Source organism: Aotus nancymaae, unplaced genomic scaffold (assembly GCF_030222135.1).
Source record: "Aotus nancymaae isolate 86718 unplaced genomic scaffold, 86718_ANA_hifiasm-v0.15.2.pri h1tg000064l_0, whole genome shotgun sequence".
In the NCBI taxonomy this organism is placed as follows: Eukaryota; Metazoa; Chordata; class Mammalia; order Primates; family Aotidae; genus Aotus; species Aotus nancymaae.
The window spans coordinates 322,393-346,299 of NW_026988478.1; the positions used below are offsets into that span (position 1 = coordinate 322,393).

General features: G+C 52.8%; 1 protein-coding gene across 3 annotated transcripts in view; it reads right to left on the minus strand.

Moving 5' to 3' along the window:
* Positions 1–23,907, minus strand: part of RASGRF1 (Ras protein specific guanine nucleotide releasing factor 1) — a 128,699-nt gene that overhangs the window by 85,731 nt on the left and 19,061 nt on the right. For all 3 annotated transcript variants that reach the window (XM_064366117.1, XM_064366116.1, XM_064366115.1), the window contains exons 2-3: positions 12,513–12,619; positions 5,827–5,974 (exon numbers count right to left, since the gene is read on the minus strand). In XM_064366117.1, the coding sequence (XP_064222187.1) occupies positions 5,827–5,974; positions 12,513–12,619 (255 nt within the window). The remainder of the gene's footprint in view (positions 1–5,826; positions 5,975–12,512; positions 12,620–23,907) is intronic.

Below are 23,907 nucleotides of genomic sequence, written 5' to 3' on the forward strand. Positions count from 1 at the left end.
TCAGCCAGGAAGTGGCAAGGGCTCCACAGGAAGGGTTTTGAAGGGCAAACAGGAGTCCAACAGTTGGCATATGTTGGGGAGGGAATTCAGTTAGAGGGAATAATATGAACAAAGGCATGGGTGTGACGGAGTGTTGTGTGCCAGGGCAGCAGGTCTTGAGACTGGGGGATGGCAGGAGAGATAGGGAGCAGGGCCACAGCAGGGAGAGGGTGCTGGTGGGGGAGAACCAAGGCCACCCTCCCCTCCATTCCCCAGAGCAGTCTTCTACCTATTTTATATATGGGGTTCCACATCAAAGGGTGTTTGCAAAACTGATTCCAGGCCGGGTGTGGTGGCTCATGCTTGTAATCCCAACTTGTGGGTTGGGATCATCTGAGGTCAGGAGCTTGAGACCAGCCTGGCCAGCAATGGTGAAACCCCGTCTCTACTAATAATACAAAAGTTAGCCAGGCATGGTGGCACAGCCTGTAATACTAGCTACTTGGGAGGCAGAGGCAGGAGAATCACCTGAACCCGGGAGGTGGAGGTTGCAGTAAGCTGAGATCGTGCCATTGCACTCCAGCCTGGGCAACAAGAGTGAAACTCCAACTCAAAAAAAAAAGAAAGAAAAAAGAAGAACCCCCACCCCCCGCCCAAAACTGATTCCAAGGCTAGGTCTTCATTTTGAACCTTAGGGTAAAGATCTGTGCAGTTTCCTCCGCTGTGAGCCTTCTGGGATCTGTGCATCCTCATGCCAATAAAATATTACAGCCACCTGCAAACTCCTCTCCTGCCCTTTAGGGCCTGTCTTAGCTCTCCAAATTTACTTCCAGTTGCAAATGTGAGAGAAACAGCTATTAAGAAAACAAAATCACGCCAAACTGAGCATGCTAGAGGAGGGGAAGAGTCTTCTCGGAGGCAGATGTTCCCTTGGTTTAGATGGTTCCTTGATGGGACTTTCTGGTAATGAAGGAGAAGGCCTGACAGAATTGTTTAGAAGGGAGAGAAGAGATTAAGTTAGCAGTGGATTGATGGTTTTACTTAGTAAAGTTACAGGTGTGTCGGCATGATCTCCTGTTACAGCGATGGCTGTGGTGGGGACCACAGGATGGAGGGTACAGACGGAGAAGAGACAGTCCGGCTCCAGGGATGTGTGGCCCGTGCACTCTCACAGCGCCCCAGGCTTACAAGGGCCCAATGGTTGGTTTAAGCTTCTGTAATCGCTGTCTTGAAATTTTTCAGGGGCCCACATTTCCTTTTGCACTGAGCCCTGCAAGTTACATAGCTGGTCGTGAAAAAAGTTGCAGACAGTGATATAATGGTAAATTATAAACGGTGAAACTCTCTGAAAGGAAGACTGACTTGTAGCATTTGTCAGTTCCCATGATGCCAACACTCGCAGCTCAGCCCGTTTCAAGCTACCAAAGGTCAAATACCCAGCTAGTGAAATTCTTGAAAATCTAACAGCTGGCTCTTGCAAGCTGGTGGATAGAGTGTCGTGCAGGTGACCAATGGCCAATGGTAGAAGCAGGTTCTGGCACATCACTGGATGCAGGGGGAAGGTCTTGGTAGTGAAAGAGGTTATTGGGAAGAACAAAAATGGCACATGGGGTGTGAGAAGAGAAGTCAGTGTGTGAAGAGGAGGTTGCTGAAGGATGCTGTGGCAGGAAGGGCTGCGTGACGTGAGGGCAGGGGTGCTTTCTATTCGTTTTTGAGCTGTTTGCTATTTTAATAGTGGAGTGCCCCTCCATTCTGTTACATACAAGAGCCTGTGTCATGGGTTGTAGGCACTGAAGGAGGAGCCTCTTCTGATTCGTTGTTGGGACTTTTGCAGATACCCTGTTCTCTCTCTTCTTGGACATGGTGGGATTGTATTTCCCAGATCCTCTGAAGTTGGGCATGGTCACGTGACTTGCTTCGTTTAATGTGATGCAAGCAGTGTGCCATGTGCCTTTCTCCAGCCACGTGACTGGCGAATGTCTTGATGGCGGAAGCCTCCTTGGCTTGTGTCTCAATCGCTTGAGGATTTTGGGGAGCAGAGTCTTCAGAACTCTCAATGGGCCCACAGGGTGAGTAATCAACCTTTGTTGTCCTAAGACATTCAGATTTGGGGGTTGTTTGTTACTACAGCATAATCTAGCCCATCCTCACAGAGACAGGTAGTGACCACCCGAGGGGAAGAAGCAGTGAAGACAGTGGAGGCAGCTGCCGTGAGAAGGGCAGTGACCGATCAGGGGAGTGGAGTGTGTATGGCCAGGAGAATGTAAGTCCCCAGAAATCCTCAGGAATATGTGGGATGGGGCCTGAGGAAGCTTCTTTGGCCATCAGAAGAGAGGTGGACCATGAGAGTGTGGGACTGTCCAGGCAACACTGCCATTCCTGAATATATACCCTGTCATCGAGGTCCTCTCCTTAGCAGGGAGGGAAGGCTAAGGTGGGGCAGGCTCAAGCCAAGGATTTCAGCCAGAAGATCCAGTGGTGCAGGCAGGGGACTCTGAGTAAGTCCCTTCCTCCCATGGACCTCCGTGTCGTCAGAGTCCTCCTGGCTCCAGCAGTCTAAGACCCCAGGCCCTCCTCACTGGTGTCACTCATCACTCACCTGGCTTTTCAGTGTGTCCTGCCCACCTGATGGCCACCCCTCAGGAAGGAACTCTGTTTCCATTCTGCTAGAGCACATTCAGAGCTAGCAGGTGCCTCTGACCTGCAGGACATGTTTGTGGATGTGAGTATATCGTGGTCGGCGGGGGAAAGAGACTGAGAGAGATCAAGAGAGACACTGTGGCCTGAAAGCTTTACCAAGCTGGTCTTTCTTTCAGAGTCTTCTTTAAAAAATCTTTGCCCTGGAGGGTAATACACTCAATTGGAAGCATTGTTCCAAAAATTCCCACCAAATGGGTCTCTGCTGCCGCTTTGAGATCCACACACACACACACACACACACACACACACACACTCTCTCTCTCTCTCTCTCTCTCTCTCTCTCTCTCTCTCTCTCTCTCTCTCTCTCTCTCCCCTCTCTCTCTCTGACCTGCTTTCTGCTCCCCAACATCGCAGGGGCTCTGCCCTTTGCACCTACACCCGTCCCCTGACCTATGACCCCCCGACATCTTCCAAGTCCACATGTGACATAAACCCACACCTCCCAGGCTGTAAAACCACCGACTTCCTGACTTGGGTTCACACCACAAGCCCTGCTATGGCACCAATCACACTCTACCCCAATCAGACCCAAAGGCAGAAACTTCAATCTCTCTAATGCTTCCCACAGAGCTTGACAACCATTCATTCATTAAGCCCTTATCGAGTACCTCCTATGTGCCAGGCCAAAAGAAGGAGTGACACGCGACACAGCCCCGTCCTTACGGAGTTCCCCCCAGGCCTGCTGGGGCGACAGGCACGCATGGAACCTGCTCTCACGTGGAGAGCTGAGTGTGGAAAAGCCGTGGGAGCAGGCCGGGGGGCCCCCAGGGGGAGGCGTTTGAGCTTGGTAGGATGTCAGCAGGTAGCACACGTGGGGATGAAAAGGGCATTCCAAACAGAAGCACCAAAGGCCGGAGGCGGGTAGTACCCTGGTGCGTGCAGTGACCGGGGAGGCGGTGCTTGGGAAAAGGCTGAGGTCAGTGGGAGGTGATCTTGAGTCTTCAGTGAGCGAGTGAATGAATGAATGAATGAATGACACGTGGACACCCACCATCATGAAGCTAATAATCTGGTACTGGGGCTAGACTCCTTCCCTAATCCCTTACAGGGGTTCAGTTTGGATTTAGGGATCTGTGTTGGGCTAGGACTGATCCCAGAATGAACTGGGTGGGCTGGAGAGGGGACGTCCCTGAACTGCACTCTGGGAGCCCTGTGGGAAGAGGCGACCAGGAGAGCAGGAAGACTGGCAAGCAGAGAGGAGACCTGGGTTCGTCCCAGCTGTGCCGCTTCCCAGCTGTGCGGGCTTAGGCAAGTGACCGGGGCTCTCCCAGCCTGGCTCCTCCTGTGAAACGCAGGCAACTGATCCTATCAGGATGGCTGTGGGGACTGAAAGTAAGCGTGCCTTGGAGGTGCCTGTTGTCGGCCTAGCAGAGGCAGATCTGGAATCTTTTTGACCCTGAGGTTGTTACTTTTAGTCCAGGGCTTGGCTGCTGCAGAACAAGGTGGAATTATTGGCTTTAGATCTTTGAACATTCCAGGCAGAGCTAGATTCACAGGTGTGATTGGTTCCTATGCTCCAAAGGCCCTGCCCTTGGGACTTCAAGCTCTTTTGTTGAGATTCTTTTTTTTTTTCCTTATTTTAAATATTTAAATTAAAAAAAAATAGAGATGGGGTTTCTCCATGTTGGTCAGGCTGGTCTCGAACTCCCGACCTCAGGTGATGCACCCACCTCAGCCTCCCAAAGCGCTGGGATTACAGGCGTGAGACACTGCACCCAGCCGAGATTCTTAAAGTAGTTTTCTCTTTGGGTTGCATTGAGCGAGTGGAATCTGATGGGACCGTGAGTGCACTGCGGGGTCTTGGAGCCTTGGCTCCTGCGTGTTCTACCTGCCACCACTGTCTCAGCTCTGTGGATGCTTATTCCCCACACTCTGGCATCCCAGGCCCCAAGACCTCTGCTACCATCTGCTCAGGGAGCAACTGCTTAAGTCAGCTGGGGAGACTCACAGTCCACCATCACCCCGACCCCCAGCAGGTGCCTGGATATAGGTGTCCCAGGGCAGGGCGAGGAGACAGCCATCCCTGCTGCAGGCTGGCAGTGCCAGGGCGCATTAGGTGGGTGACTTGGCAGGAGCTCCTTGCTCCGGTCCTGCTACTGAACACGTCCTGGCAGTCAGGACGGGGGAGGCTAGGGGTCGAGGCTGGGTGCTCCGTATCCGCCATGAGTTAGGTCAGGAGGCTGCGGGAGGGGAGATTGCCTTCCCTAGCCTGGGCCTGGGATTTTCACCTTGCATCAGACCCTGCAAATTACATACCCAGCTGACTTCAGGAGTCTGTGTTTTCATTTTCCCCTCCCTCAGTGTAGAGTCCATGGTCCTTATGTGATATGGCCAGATGGTTCTGAGCATGCTGGTGAGTTGATTGAAGATCATTCTGTGTGGGGGCTGATAGCCGGTGAGGGCTGTCTAAGGGACTGAGAGCTAGTGCTTCCCAGGGTTTAATGTCAGTGGAACCACCTGGGCTGTTGTTAAAATGCAGATTCCAATTCCGAAGGTCTGGGGCGGGGCCTGAGATTCTGCTCCAGGCGAAATTAATGCTGCCGTTTCATGGACCATATTTTGGGAAGCCAGGTGCCAAGAGGCTTAGTCTGGCAACAGTGCCACCTCCGGAATGCTGGCTGGTGGGCCCCTGCAGGAGCTCTTATCAAGACGGGTGGAGGGAAGGGGCTGCCTTGGAGCTGAGCGGAAGCCACACTCGAAGGACCTCCCAGTGGCCCTGGACCCTCCAGAGTCCTGGGCTGATGATGCAGCATGCTCAGTCAATCTAGTTGCTGATACAGTAACTAGGAGCTTGCCCACATGTAATCTCACTCAGTTCTCACGACCTTCTTAGGTGTGTACAGAAAGCCCTGTTTTACAGCTGCAGAAACGGAGGCACAGGCACATTGAGGGACCTGTTCCAGCTTGTTGTCAATAAGTGGGAGAGGTGACATTTAAGCCCAGTCTGACCACAGGACCTTCTCATTCTGCCAGCGCCACCTCGTCTTAAATTTGGAGCCTAGCAGAACTGTGGCTGGGAGCTGGTTCCCCCACCCGTCATATACCCTCCCCTCACTGCCGATCCTTTGGGAGCCCCGGGGTTTGAGCTGTTGCGCCTGGGGCGTGGGCCCATGGCCTGCCTTCTCCGCCCCCCCAGCCCGAAGTCACCTCTGCCTTCAGCCGCTCGATCTCGATCTCCCCATCCTCGATCTGCTGCCGAAGCTGCTTCGCTACGGTCTTCTCCGTCTCCACGATCTGCAGCAGGTGCAGATACTTCTGCATGAGCGCCTCATGCTCGGTGGCCAGGGTCCGGTAGCTATGGACAGATGGACACGGCAGGTAAGATGCTGACTCCTTGTCCCCTGGCGAACCAAGCGGGGCACTGACCGGGAGAGGGGCTCACCCAGCCACCTGCATTTAGCAGAAGGCCCTGACTCCCAGCACCCTGCAGGGTGGGAGGGCTTAGCAGGATGGAGCCGGGGGCAGTCCAGGCAGGGAGACAGCTAGAACAAGGCAGGGCGGTGGCCCAGAGCGCAAGCCTGATCCAGAAAGCACGTCTGCCTTCTTTCTTGTTCCCACCCACTTTTAAAGATAAATAACAGGTCTAGAAGAGAGAATGCTTGACTTTATAAAGTAAATAAGATTCTGCACTTCTCTTATGAAAATGAATATCAGGTTTTTAAGTTTTTCCAACTTCCTGAGGGACTTAATTGTTTTCCTTTGCAAGGGAAATTTAGCTGAGAGCGTGAAGGAGTCTGTTTTTCTACCACCACACCTCCCGCCACCCCACGGGTGTGAAAATTCGGCTGCTTCCATTAGTCTCTTCTTACTAATGGACCCCGTCAGAGTGCTGCAAAACAGACGCCACCGTCATCTGCAGCCTGCTCCACCAGCCTCCCCCTCCTTCTGTCCCTCCTTCCACCCTCCCTCCATCCCATCCTTTCCTCTCCCCCCTCCCTTCCCTTTCCTTCCTTTCATCCCATCCTTCTAGCCTCCCTGTGCACGTGCGGTCTTTACAGATGCTCAGAGTGAGAAGGGAACCTGGGATCACAAAAGAGCAGTTATCTAATTTCACACATGAAGAAACGGAGGCCCGCGAGCGTCAGAGTCAGAGCTAGAGTCGGGCTCCAGCCCCTGACAGCGCGTTTCTACGCCCTTTAGCCGTTTGGTCATCTGGTTAGGCATACAGTTGTCTCCCCTGAAATGCACGCTGTCAAATGCACTCGATGTTGCATTTTCTACCTTGCTGTATAGAAACACCCCCCCCCACAGAGGCGTCCCGTAATCCCGGAATATTACACATACAGCGCGGGAGAACATTGTGTCTCTACATGATATTAATACACTCCAGTGCTTTTTTTTGTACATAGGAAGTATCTATTATGTATATGTAAATAAAAACTAAATTAGGAATATGTAAAAATACTTAATACTCAATATGGCTGTGGAAGACAGCCAGTGTCTCCCTTACACACACACACGCACGCGCACACATGCACGCACGCACACACGCACGCACACACGCACACACATTGTCTGAGGTTCAGTGATGCTTACAGCCAACTCCCTAGACAAGAGCACGATGGCTTCTATTGTCCCAGGCACTGCCCAAGAAGCCTCAGCCCAGCCAGGATGGCTGATGTTGATGTTGACGATTCTATGGAAGATGCCTCGATTTCCCTTCCTGCAACCATGACTGTGTCACCCCCAACCCCTCAGGTTGAATGGGAGACGTTCCTGGGAGGCCAGTGGGCTGACCCAGTCCCCAGGGCTTGACAAAGGAAGAAGACAGACAATCAGCATGTCCCGTTGACGTGTGCCCCTGGCCTCCAGAAGGATGATGCATATGGAGCGGTTCTGTTCACAGGTAGGCGGCGTCGATCGCCAGCTGCTCGTTTTTGGGGAGGGAGGCTTCTGGTTTGTGGTGAATTGCGTCACCTGGCAGTTGCAGAGCCCTAAGCTGGGAGCCAGGACCTGGGGCTCCACAGGCCCCACTCAGGCACACCTGACAGGTGGCACACCTGTCAAATGGGCTGAAGGGACCCCTCCCTGGGTTGTCATAAGCACAGCATGAACTGTGAGGGCAGACAGACACCCTCAGATGCAGAACATTCTGTCAGACTCTGGAGGCGCAGACAGGCTTGGCAGTATTGATGTCACTTGGATTATTATTATTTTATTGGCTTCTTAGAGCCAGTCCTTAATTTAGTGAATTGCTTGTAAGCTATGATCCTGTCCATGGTAGGCAGGAGAGGTGAGCATGGCCTGCCTGGCACGCGCTGCCACACAGCTGCCCTGCAGAGCTGCTTCTCTTGTCACCTGCTTGTGTCGCTGTGGCTCAGCTGACCTTAAGGGAGGGAGATTGTCTAGCTGGCTGTGATCCAATTGCATGAGCCTTGAAAAGCGGGGAGTTTTCTCTGCTGGTTGTAGAAGGAGCAGTGAGAAATCTGAGGCTGGAGAATTGCTGGCTCGAGGATGGAGGAGGCCACGTGGCAAGGAATGTGCACCCTCTAGGACCTGCACCCCCCTCCCCTTTCAGCAGCCAGCAAGGAAATGGGGACTTCAGTCTCATGGCTACAAGGAACTGAATCCTGCAGATAACAAGAACAAGCCTGGAAGCGACAATTTCTTAGAGCCTCCAGAGAAGAGCCCGGCCCACTGACTCTTTGATTTCAGCCTTTGAGACCCTGGGCAGAGAGAGACCTCAGCCAAGCCTAGACTTCTGACCCAAAGAACAGGGAGCTAAAATAATGGGTGTTGTTTCATGCTGCTGAGTTGGTGGTAGTTTCTTATGCAGCAATAGAAAATTAAAACACTCTCTTTAAAACACATATATATATAATTCGTTTTTAAAATTTAAGGTTTAACATATATGTTTTAGAACGCACAACTCTTCAGTGCAGTTTGATCAGTTTTGATAAATGCATACACTCAAGTCCAGATAAAATTTCCATCACACCAGGACGTTCTGTCATGCCCCTTCCCTGTCAATCCGTATCCCAGAAGCAACTGCTGTTCTGATTTCTATCATCACAGGCTCCTTTTGCCTATTTTAGAATTTCAGGTAACTGGAACCAAATAGCATGTACTCTTTTGTGTCTGGCTCTTCACTCAGCAGATTGATTTTGAGTTTCACCCGCCCCGTTGCGCGCATTTGTAACTGGCTGTTTTATCGCCGAGTCGTATCCCATCGCATGCACGTACCAAGGTGACTTTAGACGTCTGCCTGTTGAGGGACACGTTGGCTATTCTTAAGTTTGGACTACCATGCATAAAGCTGCTAAGGGATATTTGCATACAAGACTTCTTATGGGCACTTTTTCATTTCTCTTGGATAAATACCAAGAAGTGGAATTGCCGGGTCACAGAGCAGGTGTGTGTTTCGCTTTTTAAGCAACTGCCTCGTTATTTCCCAAAGCGGTCGTGCCATTTCCTCCTCCTGCCAGCACTAGGTGAGAGTTCCGTTCGTTCCACTTCTCTTCAGCCTTCAGTACTGTCTTTGGCGTCTCAGCCATTCGAGTGTACAAGTATGCGTATTTCATTGTCTTTAGAAACTTTTTGTATTGATTGAGTTTCTAAGTCAGTGTAGTCCTGGTTACAAAGCCCCTGCACATAAATAATTTCACTTAGTCCTCAAAATGACTGTGCTCCTGGTTCTACTTCAGTGCTTAGGAGACTGAGGTCCAATTATTCCCACCGAATCTGGGTTCTTCCTCACTCAGTTTTATCCTCCACGTCGTGAGCAATTTTTAATTCGAATCATAGTTCTGATCACGCTATCCATCTTGTATAAAACCCTCGATGGCTTTCCACCGTTCACAGGGAAAGGTCAAACATCTCAGCGGGATTTAAGATCCAGTAATGATCTGGTTCCAGCCCACTGTCCAACCTCACCTACTTTCTTTTTTGAGACACAGAGTCTTGCTCTGTTGCCCAGGCTGGAGTGCAGTGGCACGATCTTGGCTCACTGCAACTTCTGCTTCCCCGGTTCAAGCGATTCTCCTGCCTCGGCCTCCTGAGTAGCGGGTTCTATAGGCACCCTCCCCAACTTGCCATGCCCAGCTAATTTTTGTATTTTTAGTAGAGATGGGGTTTCGCCATGTTGGCCAGGCTGGTCTTGGACTCCGGACCTCAAGTGATTTGCCCAGTTTGGCCTCCCAAAGTGCTGGGATGTCAGGCGTGAGCCACTGCACCTGGCCAACCTCATCTGCTTTATGATACCCAAACTTTGCCTCCTCGTTATTCTTGGAATTCTTTTTCCTGCATCAACGCCTTTATTTAAGGCTTTTTTGTGGGGTCGGGGTGGGGAGAAATGAACATTTCAATGCTACCAATCTAAACCCATTAAGTCTGCCCCTCAATCCCCTTACTCAGGCCAAATCCTAGCGTTTCCAGCTTCCCCAGATTCTCCCGCAGATGGAAGTAATGTCTCCCTCTCACGGTGTTTTATATTTAACACAGCCTCTATGAACCAGAGCGATCTGTGTATGCGTCTGCTGTGCACCTGACTAGACTGCGATATCCCTGGAGGGATATTTATGTTGTATCCGTCTGTCTCCCAGCACTGTGTAGTGGGCTGACAACCTGGTCTCTGTAGCCGGAATGGATACCCCTTGAGGAAAGAAATACAGATGGCCTTTTCTCAGGGCCACAGTCATTGCTATAGTCATAATAAGGGCTTCTCATTAGCTAGCCTGACTCAAGGCTCAAGGAGGGGCCCTAGGATCCATCGATCCAGCCATACATACATCTTCCACACATACCTTCAACTTGTCCATGCATCATCCATGTATTCGCCATCAATTCACCACTCATGTTTCATATATAAACTCAACAACTAGCTTTGCATTGATCCATCCTCCATCCTCCATCCATCCTCCATCCTCCATCCTCCATCCATCCTCCATCCCTCCATCCATCCTCCATCCATCCATCCATCCATCCATCCCTCCATCCATCCTCCATCCATCCATCCATCCATCCCTCCATCCATCCTCCATCCATCCTCCATCCATCCATCCCTCCATCCATCCTCCATCCTCCATCCATCCATCCACCATCCATCCTCCATCCGTCCATCCATCCTCCATCCATCCATCCCTCCATCCATCCTCCATCCATCCTCCATCCATCCTCCATCCATCCCTCCCTCCATCCATCCTCCATCCATCCATCCCTCCATCCATCCTCCATCCATCCATCCCTCCATCCATCCTCCATCCATCCTCCATCCATCCATCCCTCCATCCATCCTCCATCCATCCATCTATCCATCCATCCATCCTCCATCCATCCATCCTCCATCCATCCATCCTTCCATCCATCCTCCATCCATCCTCCATCCATCCATCTATCCCTCCCTCCATCCATACTCCATCCATCCATCCTCCATCCATCCATCCCTCCATCCATCCTCCATCCATCCTCCATCCATCCTCCATCCATCCTCCATCCATCCCTCCCTCCATCCATCCTCCATCCATCCATCCCTCCATCCATCCTCCATCCATCCTCCATCCATCCATCCCTCCATCCATCCTCCATCCATCCTCCATCCATCCATCTATCCATCCATCCATCCTCCATCCATCCATCCTCCATCCATCCATCCTTCCATCCATCCTCCATCCATCCTCCATCCATCCATCTATCCCTCCCTCCATCCATGCTCCATCCATCCATCCTCCATACTCCATCCATCCTCCATCCATCCTCCCTCCATCCATCCTCCATCCATCCTCCATCCATCCATCTATCCCTCCCTCCATCCATCCTCCATCCATCCATCCTCCATCCATCCTCCATACTCCATCCATCCTCCATCCATCCTCCCTCCATCCATCCTCCATCCATCCTCCATCCTCCATCCATCCATCCATCCATCCATCCTCCATCCATTCTCCATCCTCCATCCATCCATCCTCCATCCATCCTCCATCCTCCATCCATCCATCCATCCATCCATCCTTGCATTCCTCTAACCCATATTTACTGGGCACTCTGTCTGTGCCTTTATTAGGCCGTGGTAATATAAAAATAAATCACATCTGGTCCCTACCCTCAGGAGCTTTCATTTTTTAGGCGGTAGACACAGAAACAGCATTTTCCACTAAGGTAGAAAGATCCACTACCCAGAAGGGCGAGTCTGGGTGCTGCTGCCCCCGACCATGCTCAGCTCTGCCAGGCGATTGTCAGTTCTGGGACCACATCCTGGCTCACAAACCCATCATTTCTCCAGGACCCAAAAGGGACTCAGGTCAGCTTGGAGCCCCTGTTTTCTCTGTGGCACATATTGTCTTTGGCTCCCCGCCGACCCGGTCCAGGGAGTCTCCCTCCAGGGAGCATTTACCGCTGGGGCAGCGGGGAGGAGCAGGCCTAGAATCCCCGAGTGTCAAAGTTCAGAGAGCTTTAGAATGTCAGTCTCTGGATGAGAGAACCGAGATCCAGAGAGCAGAGAGGTCTGGCTCACAATCCTGCAGCAAGAGTGGCTGCATCTGGGTCAGAATGTGGGAGGCGTTAGACTTCAGGAGGCGCAAAATCCTTTAACCAAGCAAAATCATACTGGGCTCTCCTAATATAAAAACGGCAGCCAGTGTGGGAGCAGGGCAGGAGCTGCGAAACTCTTAGCCTCTCATTCCTGTGGCGCCCAGAGAGGCACATCCCAGAGGTCCAGGCTGTAAGGGTCGACCTGCCAAGAGATGCTTCTTACAGCGTTGGCTCTCCCCTCCTCTCCTCCTTTCCCATGCCCTCCTCTTCGTGGGGCTTGGCTTTCTTCAGGAACAGGGCCCTCGGGTCTGGTCTCTTCTGCCTGGACTGTGGGGCGGGGGCTTCCTGCCCTGGCCAAGGAGACATACCTGGCATGTGCAATGGCTGCCACCCATTCATCACAATCTTTCGCATCCTCTGTCCTCAGCTCCAGGGCTTTCTGGTTCTCATGGCTGAAGTTCACCGTGAAGTAATGCTGTACCAGAAAGAAAACATCGTCAGTTACCAAGGTGTCCACAGAACCAACAGCGGCTCCTGCCATCAATCTAGCTGTTTTGCAAAGTGCCTGCTGCCACATCAGCTAGGCACAGATTCCTTATCTGTGATCATCAGAACGCCATTCTATTTAGCAGTTTCCAATTCTCCATTAAAAGGGCTTTTGTACCGTGTAATAGAACCTACACTTAGGATATTGTAAGAAGGAAACAAAACACACAAAGCCCTGTTTGACAACAAATTGCAAAAAAGCCAGTTTTAAACCATCAGGCACGCTGGAGGGAGGGCAGGGAACGCACGCCATTGGACCATCCTTTTGGAGATTGGGTACCAATTCAATGCAGCATGTATTTAATTCATGCCACAGAAATGGACTAAGTGCCCGTCTGAGTCGTGGGGTTAGAGTGATGAGTAAACAGACACGGTCCCTGTAAGAGCCCACCGGAAGCCCCCTTCGTGTTGGGTGCAGGTCACTAACTTAGAATCACGCCACCCATGGGCCCTGCCCCTTAAGGACTCAGGGAAGCAGAAGAGCCAGACAATAGACACCCATCTGCAGTGTCGTTATATGAGTTAAATACACGTAAAGCTCTTAGAAGAACGCTGGCACCTGGTAAGCACTGTAATTGCTGTAATTAATGTGGTGCAATCACTACTGTCATGGAGGTAAGAGCAAAGGTCTGTGGGGCACAGAGAAGGTCACCCACGGACTTATCCCAGGGAGATCAGGAGGACTTCCCAGAGGATGAGACGTGGGTTCTGGTTTTATTTCAGCTGAATGGAGGAGCATAGCGGGCAGCTCGGTGTCCAGAGCTCACAGCATATTTGGGACGGGGAGGGGGCTGTACAGGGATGCCAGTGGGCAGGCGGGCAGGGGCCTGGGGTGCAGCTGAGGGGAGGCGGCAGTGGGGGGAGAAGGCAGCAGGGACAAAGCCCAGGTTTCCGGTTTGAGCAACTGGACATGTTGGGGGAGTCAGATTGGGCGGGGGCGTTGGCAGGAGAGACGGGCGGGGGCTCTGAGGGACCAGCGCCGCATGCAGAGGGATTCATCGGAGAGAGAAGGCACACAAACCAAGTGCCAGGGGCCAGCCTGGGCCTGGGCCTGGTGAAACTGGAAGGAGAGAGGCAGGGGGTGAGGTGCAAAGGAGCCCTCAGGTCTGCCATCCAGAGGCTGCATGACGGGCCAGCCATGGTGTGGCACTGAGCCAGAGAAGGTGCCCGTCGCTCGGTGTCCAGGTGGCAGAAACAGCAGCATTAGGTACAGTGTGTAAACTGATTTTAGCTTCTGCTGACATTTATGTATTTTTGTTAATTGTCGGTCTAGGTGGCAGCCGGGTGTATGTGAAGCAGGGGGCAGGGGGATGAGTGAAGAGAGAGAGGGAGAGAGAGAGTTGTCACAGAGTCAGTGTCTGTCTCTTGTTTCCTAGGAAACAGATAACTGGGGCTATAGAATGAAATGTCAGCTACAGCCTCCAATAACTGAATCCGAAAGGCTCCGGTGGGCACCCCGCCCCCTCCGGGAGGAAGCAGGTGACACAGTGGCGGGCGGCTACCTCGTGCTTTCCCCATCTCTCAAGAGATAGTGAACACGCAGAGGCTTGTCGCCCATGATCTCATTATTTCCACATTCACCAAGCGGAACAGGTGTTCTGTGTGTCACGGCTGGTGAACCTGAAGCTCAGAGAGGCTGAGCTGCTTGCCTAAGGTCAAACAGCGGGAAAGCACAGCAGCTGGGATGACACACCTGCAGCGGGCACCGGCCACCTGCTCAGGCCCTGGACTTGGCCTTGGGGTGCAAAGACAAAAAGGCAAGGTCCCCACCTCCAGGAGCCTGTAGGCAGGTGAGACTCAGAGTCCCAAATCAGAGACAAGGCACTCAGCTGCGTACAGGCACAGTGGGGTTGCTGGGACCAGAGCAGGAGTGTTCTCCTTCCTCACTGGGTCACCAGGGGACTCAGAGCTGCAGGGGTGATGGGCTTGGCTGAAGCCTCTCACCCCCACCCCCACCCCGAGGAGGCTTCTTCCCAATCGGCCACTGAGTGTGTGAGCAGGTGGCTCCAGCTGCCCGTGTGTGCTGCGGTCTCACCCTTGCGGATGGAACCCTAACTGTGAGGGAGGATGCCAGAAAGACCCTGCAGGCCTGAACCCAGCCATCAGAGACTGAGCTTCTGACCGCTGATGAGGCCCGACTCTGTGTCCCACAGACCAGGCACGGGGCTCCTGGAGGCTCCCCAGAGGCTCTGCCCCTCCCTTCCCGTCACTCTAATAGTTGCTCGTCCATTCGCCCTTCTACGCCACCCGTGTGGCCTTGGTCTGACTCCATCGCCGCTGCCCCAGGTCAGGCCCACGACCTTCCTCCTGGGCTGCCGCCGCAGCCTCCTAACAAGCGTCCTGCGTCTGCTGTCCTCCTGGGATAGGAGACCCTGCCTAGACCCTGGGTGACCGGAGGGCCTGGCGTTCCAGTGAAGTGGCCAGTTTAGGGAGGGGTGGCCTTCGGGTCAGGCATGACCCAAAAGCTTCCCTGCGAGGCGTAACAGCCAGGCTCCAGGGGTCAGGGAGAGCTCCGGCAGTGTCCGGAGCTACTCAGCCTCCTGGCCAGAGGTACTGAGTCCAGGCAGTTATGAGGGCCTCCATCACCTTAAGGAGAAGGGGAAACTGGAGGACCCACCCAGCCCCAGGCACGATACTAGTTCTTTGTACACATCACCTGACTAGAGACACAAGCACCCTAGAAATTAAGTCTGTTATTCCCACTTAGTGGGGGACGTGGAGGCAAGACGCCTTCATTTGTCCAAGGTCGTCAGGCCAGAAACAGCATCACTGAAGCCAGAACCTAGGGCTGCCTTTGCCCAGTGCTGCTTTGCTGCTGCAGGAGGCCTGAGCTGGAAGGTAAGTGCCTCGAATGACTCGAGAGCCGCCTGTTCCCTCCGTGCTTGTAAACCTGCCTCCTGACCGTCTGACACCCCACATGGCCCGACTGACCTGTAGAAAGTGTTTGCTAAGGGAAAGTCAGCTTCCACCCGGTGGTTCTGAGTCAGCACAAATCCGCACTTCAGGTGGTAAGTGAATGAGACTTTGCTCGCCGTGGGAATCAGTAGGGAGGGAGATAGAGATGGAGGCAGGGACGGTGATAAGAGAGAGCTAGATGGGTGGGGGTAGGTGTGGGGGGAGAGGAGCCTACAGACACAGAGAGGAGCGAAATCCGCTGGGAAAGACCAAAGCCCACGTGTAGAGAGAAAGGAGGAGCGCCAGGCTCCTGGAGGATACCGCGTAAAATGGAGCTTGGAGAGTTGAAAGGGACTCCGTGAGAATGTCAGATTTCCAAACCTATGTGCGGGAGAGACCTAAAACACAAGCAGTGCTGTGGGGAGAAAGGGAAAGTGACTGACACTGTGAGGCCCTGCTGTGTGCCTGTCACCCTGCAGGCGTTGCCCCTGTGTTCCTGAGGCGCCCAGCCGCCGCGGGGGAGGTAGGTGGCACGGCCCCGCTTCACAGAGGGGGCCGCGGCTTGGAGGCGGGTGTCGGGTGGCTTCGCTCTCAGCCCGGGGCCCTTCTGTTCATCGCGTTTGTTCTCTTCGCTGTAATAGACAAGAGTTAATAGGGGGCAAGTGGCTTCCTGGGTAGAGACACAGGACTGAAAAGGGGGTCTTATCTGGTGTCAGCTCTGCAGTTGAGACTGTGTGGCTTGGGGGCAAGTAAGTCTCTTTCTCTTTGTCATCCTTAGCATCCTCATCTATGAAATGGGGAGTTACGATGAGCTGGGGTCAAGGTCTTTTCGAACTAAACACACACAGACACACACGCACACGCGCGCTTTTCTATCTGTCTACTGATTATCTGGAGAATGTGAATGAGCGTGTGCATGCGTGGATGTGTGTGTACGTGCTCTGAGTCTCCCCCTGCACTTCTGGGTAGGCCCCGGTTTGTTCCCAGTGTCTCCTGTAGCTCTCAGAGGCTGTGTATGTTTCTGGCCCATTCCTCTTCTCTGTCAGGGTCAAGTGCGTGGCCTGGGTGTGTGGTCTGAGGGCCAGGGCATGGCACTGTGTCCTGGGGTCAGCCTGGTAGGCTGAATCCCAGGCATCACACAGGCCAGAGATTCAGGTCCTGGGGTGAAAGCGTTTGCCTGGACCTCAGGCCTGGCCTGGCTTAGGCTGGGGAGGGGGGTGTCTCTATGCCCTCCATCCTTCCCCTCACCTACAGGACTCCTCCCTCAGGCCTCTCCTTCCTTGGAGCCTCATGGCCTGGCTGACCCTCGGGTCTTAGACTGCTCAGGGCCAGGGCCTGCGCCTGCTTCATTTGGAAACTCTAGAACCCTGCACAGAGCCTAGTATGGAGCGAATGCTGATGAATAGCTGAAGAATGAGTGAATGTTGAACAGACACACGAATGCTTCGCCTCGGGGTTCTGATGACGTCCTGACGAGGCGCTCAGGGCCCCATGGTGGTCCTCACCCCTCTTGCACTTGTTAATAATCGTGATTTTGCAGGCAACCTTTCCGGGCACTTGTGATGTGCCAGCCACACTGCTGCGTCTCTCAGGGACACGGGCGCGTGTGGGGGGCGGCGGGGGCAAGGCCCTGTTTGCTGTCTTTGGTTAGTGAGGATCCGTAACTGCTGTTTTGTCTCAAGGTAGGCTCACCCCAAATAAGCGGAGCCCTGGGAACGGGGAATGTACGTGATGGAATGTTCCCTGTGCCAACCAATTTCCCATCTTTATCCCGCTTTCCGGCCGGGATGCAGGGACTGGGCGGACTTCTCCAGGGGAAGCAGGTCCTGCTGTAGCAGTTGGACAGAGGAGAATTTTTGATGATGGTATCAGAATAGCAAAGACTATAAATGCTGGTGTTTCTTAAGTAAGGGAAGGTGAAGATTGGAAGGAAAGAAGGGCAGAAGAAGGAACGTCCTGCCACGCCTGCTTCTTATTGGGCCCTTGAGGTTCCTGGGCTGAGAAGGTCTTGATGATGTGTGTCTGCCTTCCTCACCCACTGCCAACGTTTTTTTTTTCTTTTGAGACAGTCTTGTTCTGTCACCAGGTGCCAGGCTGGAGTGCAGCGGCGTGATCTCAGCTCACTGCAACCTCCGCCTTCTGGGTTCAAGCAATTCTCCTGCCTCAGCCTCCCGAGTAGCTGGGACTACAGGCATGCGCCACCACGCCCAGCTAATTTTTGTGTGTGTATATATATATATATATATATATATTTTTTTTTTTTGAGATGGAGTTTCGCTATTGTTACCCAGGCTGGGGTGTAATGGCGCAATCTCGGCTCACCACAACCTCTGCCTCCCGGGTTCAAGCAATTCTCCTGCCTCAGTCTCCCGAGTACCTGGGACTACAGGCATGCACCACCACGCCCAGCTATTTTTTTTGTATTTTTAGTAGAGACGGGGTTTCACCATGTTGGCCAGGATGGTATTGATCTCTTGACCTTGTGATCCGCCCGCCTCAGCCTCCCAAAGTGCTGGGATTACAGGCGTGAGCCACCACGCCCGGCCTGCCAACGTTTTAATATAAAAATTTTAAACATTCACAAACATTCTAATTATTTTACAGAGAAACCCATATTCCACCACCTAGCTTCCACCATACGTACAATTCACCCAGATGGAAGATTCCCTGCCATAAGCCGGCACAGACCCCTGGAGACAGTGGAAGCCCCCCCAACCCAGGATGTCCCCGTGAGGTCCGTGGATGGCGACGGCAGGGGCTGGGAGTAACGTTTGGGGCACCTTGGTTCTCCCTGGGAAATGCTCAGGTGCGAACATTCTCAGGTCGCGTTTGATCCCACAGGTGTGAGGTTGGGTCTGGGATATGCTTGTGTTCCCCGTTAGTCTTCTGGGGCTTTGGAAAGGGACAGCACATGGAAGTCTCAGGGGCGTGATACTCCAGCTTTGTGGTCCAGTGTGGGTCAAGGAGCCCACTCTCCACCCAGCCCCTACCTGGGCAGCTCCCTGAGGCGCTGACCACCACCCTGCAGACTCTGACTCAATGACCGGATGAATGAATGGATGCAGGCACACACTGGAATACAGTGAATCTCAGCGGGCTGGGGATGGCCGGTTAGCTGGTCACCCTCTGAAAGCAGCTGACCTGCCTCCCAAAAGGTTTGAGACTATAATCTTCTAACTTTCCCTAACATTTCCCTGATATTTTGCCAGCCACCGCGAGTGAATCCCAGCAGCTCCCCTGACTGACACAGAACATAACTGGGGAAAAGGGTTCAGCCTTAGTTTCTGTCTTGGGTTTTTTAAAAAAGAGAGACTCTGTTTGGCACACTTGATTTCCTTTTGAGATAAAGAAATGGACTTTATAATTGGAGGAGGACAAAGCAGGCGGAGGTTCATATTCGTAGATGTTTCAGATGACAGCCAGTGACAGGGGCAACTGGCATTGTGTTACGTGGGAAATGCCGTGGTTGGTACTACTTGCTAGCTGTGGAACCGGGGCACAGTCGCTGGATGGCTCTCACGTCAGTTTCTTCACCTCCAGAACGGGCATAAGGAGAGTCCCTTCCTTGCATGGTTGTTTTGAAAGTCAAGTGAGCTACTCCTGGTGCCTGCAAGCAAGGATCCGACCCACGTTCTCTCTGCTTCTTATGCCATTAACATCTTTCTAACATTCTCCTTGGAAGCTTGGGTGCCTACTTTAAAGCACAGGTGATTTCCTGGCGGGTGGGCTCCGACGTGGGCTTGGAATACAAACACGATGATCTTCTAGGCCTCGATCCATTTTAGACGTTCAGGACAACATCAGGGAAATAGTCACGGAGTTGTTGAGGTCTGAATTGCGTATCTCGTGGGTGACTGGTGGCTGCACAGGAGCGTGTCAAGGCTCAGGGCAGCCCTCCCCAAGGGACACTCAGACCTCCTATCCTCTGCTGGTCTCCAGCCCTGGGAGAGCAGCTGCACCCTCAGGCTGGGCTGCCGATGCTCATGCTGTGTTCCCAAGGAGCAAAGATGCAAGGGAGAGGGCTGTTGTCTGGACCTGCTTGAGTCTGAAGCCTTGTCTTCACGGCGGGTCCCAGGACCCACCTCCCATTACTGCACCCTCCACAAGGAGCAGGGCGGCCTCTGGCACAGTTGGGCCAAAGTTCTAGAAACAGTTCTAGAAAGAGCCCACCTCTTGGCTCTTTGAGCCTGGAAAGAGATCATTTCCTCTCCTGTCCGTTCTTTACAATTTTCTCTCCGTCTCTCTCCTTTGCATTCTCTGCAGCTTTCTTTTTTATCTTTTCTTTCTGGGTTTTTTTTTTTTTTGAGTCAGAGTCTCACTCTGTTGCCCAGGCTGGAGTGCAGTGGCACAATCTCTGCTCACTGCAACCTTCACCTTCTGGGTTTGATTATCCTGCCTCAGCCTCCCGAGTTGCTAGGACTACAGGTATGTGCCACCATGCCAGGCAGTTTTTTTTTTTCTATTTTTAGTAGAGATGGGGTTTCGCCATGTTGGCCAGGCTGGTCTTGAACTCCTGTCCTCAAGTGATCTACCCACCTTGGCCTCCCATAGGTGTGAGTCACTGCACCCGGCAGCTGTCTCCTTTCTTTATGTTTCTGTTCCTGTCTTTCTCCTCTGTGTCCCCTTCCCAGGTCTTCCCTCCCCACTTTTCCCACCTTCTTTTCACGTGGCAGGTGAAGTTAGCTGGTCAGGGTGGCATCAGCTGCAGAGCAGCCCCCTATATTGGCCCCCCCCGGCTTCCCTTTTCTTGGCTCCCTCCTCTTCTCCAGGCTGTGCTCGGTGTCCTAGGGCCAGGGGCTCCCATCTCCTTCCCCCGTCCTAGAAGTCTGAGCACGTATCTTCTGGCCCTAAGACTCGCTCTCCTGTCCCTGTGATCTTTTCTGGCTGGCTTGGGTGTGCTTTGGGAGAGGCTCGCTGGACTCTGAAGCAGCACCATCTGCTATTGGGAAATGAGCTTCGGGAGGAAGGAGGAGCCACTGACCTGCTCTGGTTCGAGGGCCAAGCTCCAAAGCCTCCGTGGGGCCAGCTCAGCTCCCTAGAGCTTTGAGACAGCTGGAGAGGACTGAAGAGCATTATATGACCAGTGACTGCCTGAGGACCGCATGGGGGTGGTGGTCTGGAAGGGGTTTCTGGGGGTTCTTGATAAATAATCTTAACCCTGCGTAGCACCAGAGCTCCTGAGGCAGCCTCACAGCCTTGGCTGGTGTCGGTTCAGAGCTCAGACTGACCCGATCCACCTTTGGAAGCTGAACTCCCACCTGGGCTTCCTTAGAGTTACAAGGTTGGGCAGAGGCCAGATCCCTGCAAAGCTGCAGAGTGAAAAGCAGACTCACCCCGGAGGTCCCACTGGAGTTGCTGTGATGAGGCCAGGACCACAACTCGGGCATCCTCAGAATGATGCTGAGACCAACCAGAGCTACCTGGAGCTTCTCAGAGTCCAGAGGACTCACCCCAGACAACATAGCCTCAGTGTGACCACAGGATAGGACCTAAGTCACACCTGCCACAACAATGTGACCACATAAGCTTGCCTCGATCCCGGTTGGATTCCTCTGCAGAGCAGCAGCATTGTTCTGGAGTCAGTCCCAGGGACACCCTAGAGCTCTTCAGTGCAACAGACGGCCTCATGCCTGCCTCCCCTGGGCCCTGGGTGGGATCAGGACTCGCTATATGTGATCAGGGATACAGGGTAAATTCAGATGTAGGACCCAAGTCCAGGTTTCAACAACAGATCTTCACAGGCCTAGCTAAAGTTGCTGGAACAGATCTAACACCCCCTGCAGCCCCTCACCAGACGGCCGGGATCCCGGACGGCAGAATCATGATGGCTGAGAAGCCCATGGCTCTATCTAGGCTGGGCTGGGGTTCTCCCCTTAACTGGACTGGAACCAGGTTTAGAGCAAGGGTAGGCACCTGAGGTGAGGGGTCAATCTCTAGACTGGCCAGGGCTCCCCACACTGCCCCAACAGGGAAGTGAGGCTGGGGGTTTGTCTTAGGACATATGAGGAGGGGCAGTTGGTTGGCAGGATCATAAGATGTAAGGAGACCCCTGGGAGTCAGGACTGTGAGACAAGACGGGCTATGAACAAGCAGAAATACGAAGGGCAGGTGAGCAGGTGTGAGGCCAAGCAGGTAGCAGAACACGAGGGCGGCACTGGCAGACCGGGAGCCGGTGAGTTGCACCAATGGTGGGAGCTGGAGGGGGCGTTTCAGGCTCTGGCTGCAGGTGGTTGGGGATGGCTGGGAATAAGACTGGCTGCCCGGGACACTCTTCTCAGCTATGTGTGGTGGGAATGCTGCCTGTACGTGGTTCTTGTTATTCCTGGAATGTTCTACCACCCTGACTGCCATGAGAATCCTTAAAGTCACTGGAGCAGTAGCAGATCACCTCGGAATTTGTTAGAAACCTAAGTTCTTGGGCTCTACGCCAGACCTCTGTTTTGAAACAAGCCTCCAGGTAATCTTGCTGCACCCTCCGGTGTGAGAAGCATTGCTTAAGGCAAGCCACCGTTGCTTGAGATAAAACCGCATGTGCCACATTTTCCCTGTCCAGTCTATCATCGATGGGCATTTGGGTTGGTTCCAGGTCTTTGCTATTGTAAACTGCATGGAATATGATGCAGCCATCAAAAACGATGAGTTCATGTCCTTTGTAAGGACATGGATGAACCTGGAAACCATCATTCTCAGCAAACTGACACAAAAACAGAAAATCAAACACCGCATGTTCTCACTCATAGGCGGGTGTTGAACGATGAGAACACATGGACACGGAGGGGAGCATCACACACTGGGGTCTGTTGGGGGGAAATAGGGGAGGGACAGTGCGGGGTGGGGAGTTGGGGAGAGAGAGCATGGGGAGAAATGCCAGATATAGGTGATGGGGAGGAAGGCAGCAAATCACACTGCCACGTATGCACCTATGCAACAGTCTCGCATGTTCTTCACATGTACCCGAAAATCTAAAATAAAAATTAAAAAAAGCTGCATGTGGGGCCAGGACTGCCTTCAGTCCCTCTGGCTGCCACCAGCTTTCCAGGACCGGGCTAGGATCTGCAGCTGTGCTGGTCAGGAGCTGCCCCGGAGGTGAGCAGGTGTAATAATGCATTTCTCCTGCTTCGCTGTCCCAGTTGTCCACTCCAAATCCCTTGGGGTGCTTGCTAAAAACGTAGATCTCCAGGCCCCGGCAGGCCTTCTGAATCAGGATGCCTAGGGTTACAGCTGCATTAATTTTAAAGAGCACCCTAGGTGATTCCTTATATGCATATGGTTCAAGGAGAACTGACAAGCCCATGGCTCCTTCTAAGGGTGACTGGTCCCTGTGGGGAAATTGGGCTGAGGCTCTTCCCTGAACTGGACGGGAGCCAGGTCAGGGTGGCGGGAGGCAGGTGACATGACGGTCAATGATGGGGAGTCTTATCATAATCTGGAGACACCTCCGAACCTGGCTTAGCCCAGGCTGCAAGGACAGCCTCACCGCTACCAGGGCACTCACCATTGTGAGGGCAGAGCCGGTACCCTGTGTAGAACTTCACCTGGGCGGGAGGCCCAGCTCCACTACCACACCTGGGAGGTGCCAGGGGCTGTGTAGAAAGACCCTTACCATGAGTTGGTGCCATTCCTGTAGGCACGAAACCAGTTTTTACATTCTCTATTTTTGTTAAACTCAGTAGTGCCAGAAACAGAGAACCAAGAACTTTTGTCTTTAAAGTTACTGATCATGGGACGTTGATTTTTCAGTTTCCTGTTAATCTTCAGCTGAACACAAGCAAACCTTCTCAGAAGGTCTTTCTTACCCTCTTACTCTCTACTCAATGAAACCTTTCTCTTGAGGGCCGTTTTGCTTTCTATATTACACCACTGTTAACTGACACGGGCATTTAAGGACTTTTCACACTTCGAATCAGAGCAGTGATTCTCTCTTCTTTTCCTTCAGAGTGAATCATCCCGACACCTCATGGACAGTTCGGGTGTTGGAGTTTTTTTATTATGTACCTTTTGATTGATAGATCTGCATGAAAAGAAATGTGAGGTTGTCTTTTTACTATCTTTCATTTATCAAGAGGAGACCTTTGTTGGGAGGCAGTTTGGGAGAACACAACATTTCTAATTTGAATGAAATGAAATCTATTTTTGATGGAAAAAAAAACAAAGACCCTTACCATGAGTCTCACTAGCCCGTATGGGCCAACGCAGAGCCACACCCAGGCCTCATAACGCATCCAGAGACTCAGAGAACCATCGCTGGGGTCCAGCTGCGGTTGTATGAACAGACCGGAGCCTCATTCAGGGACTCCACAGAAATGCAACAGAGGAAGAAAC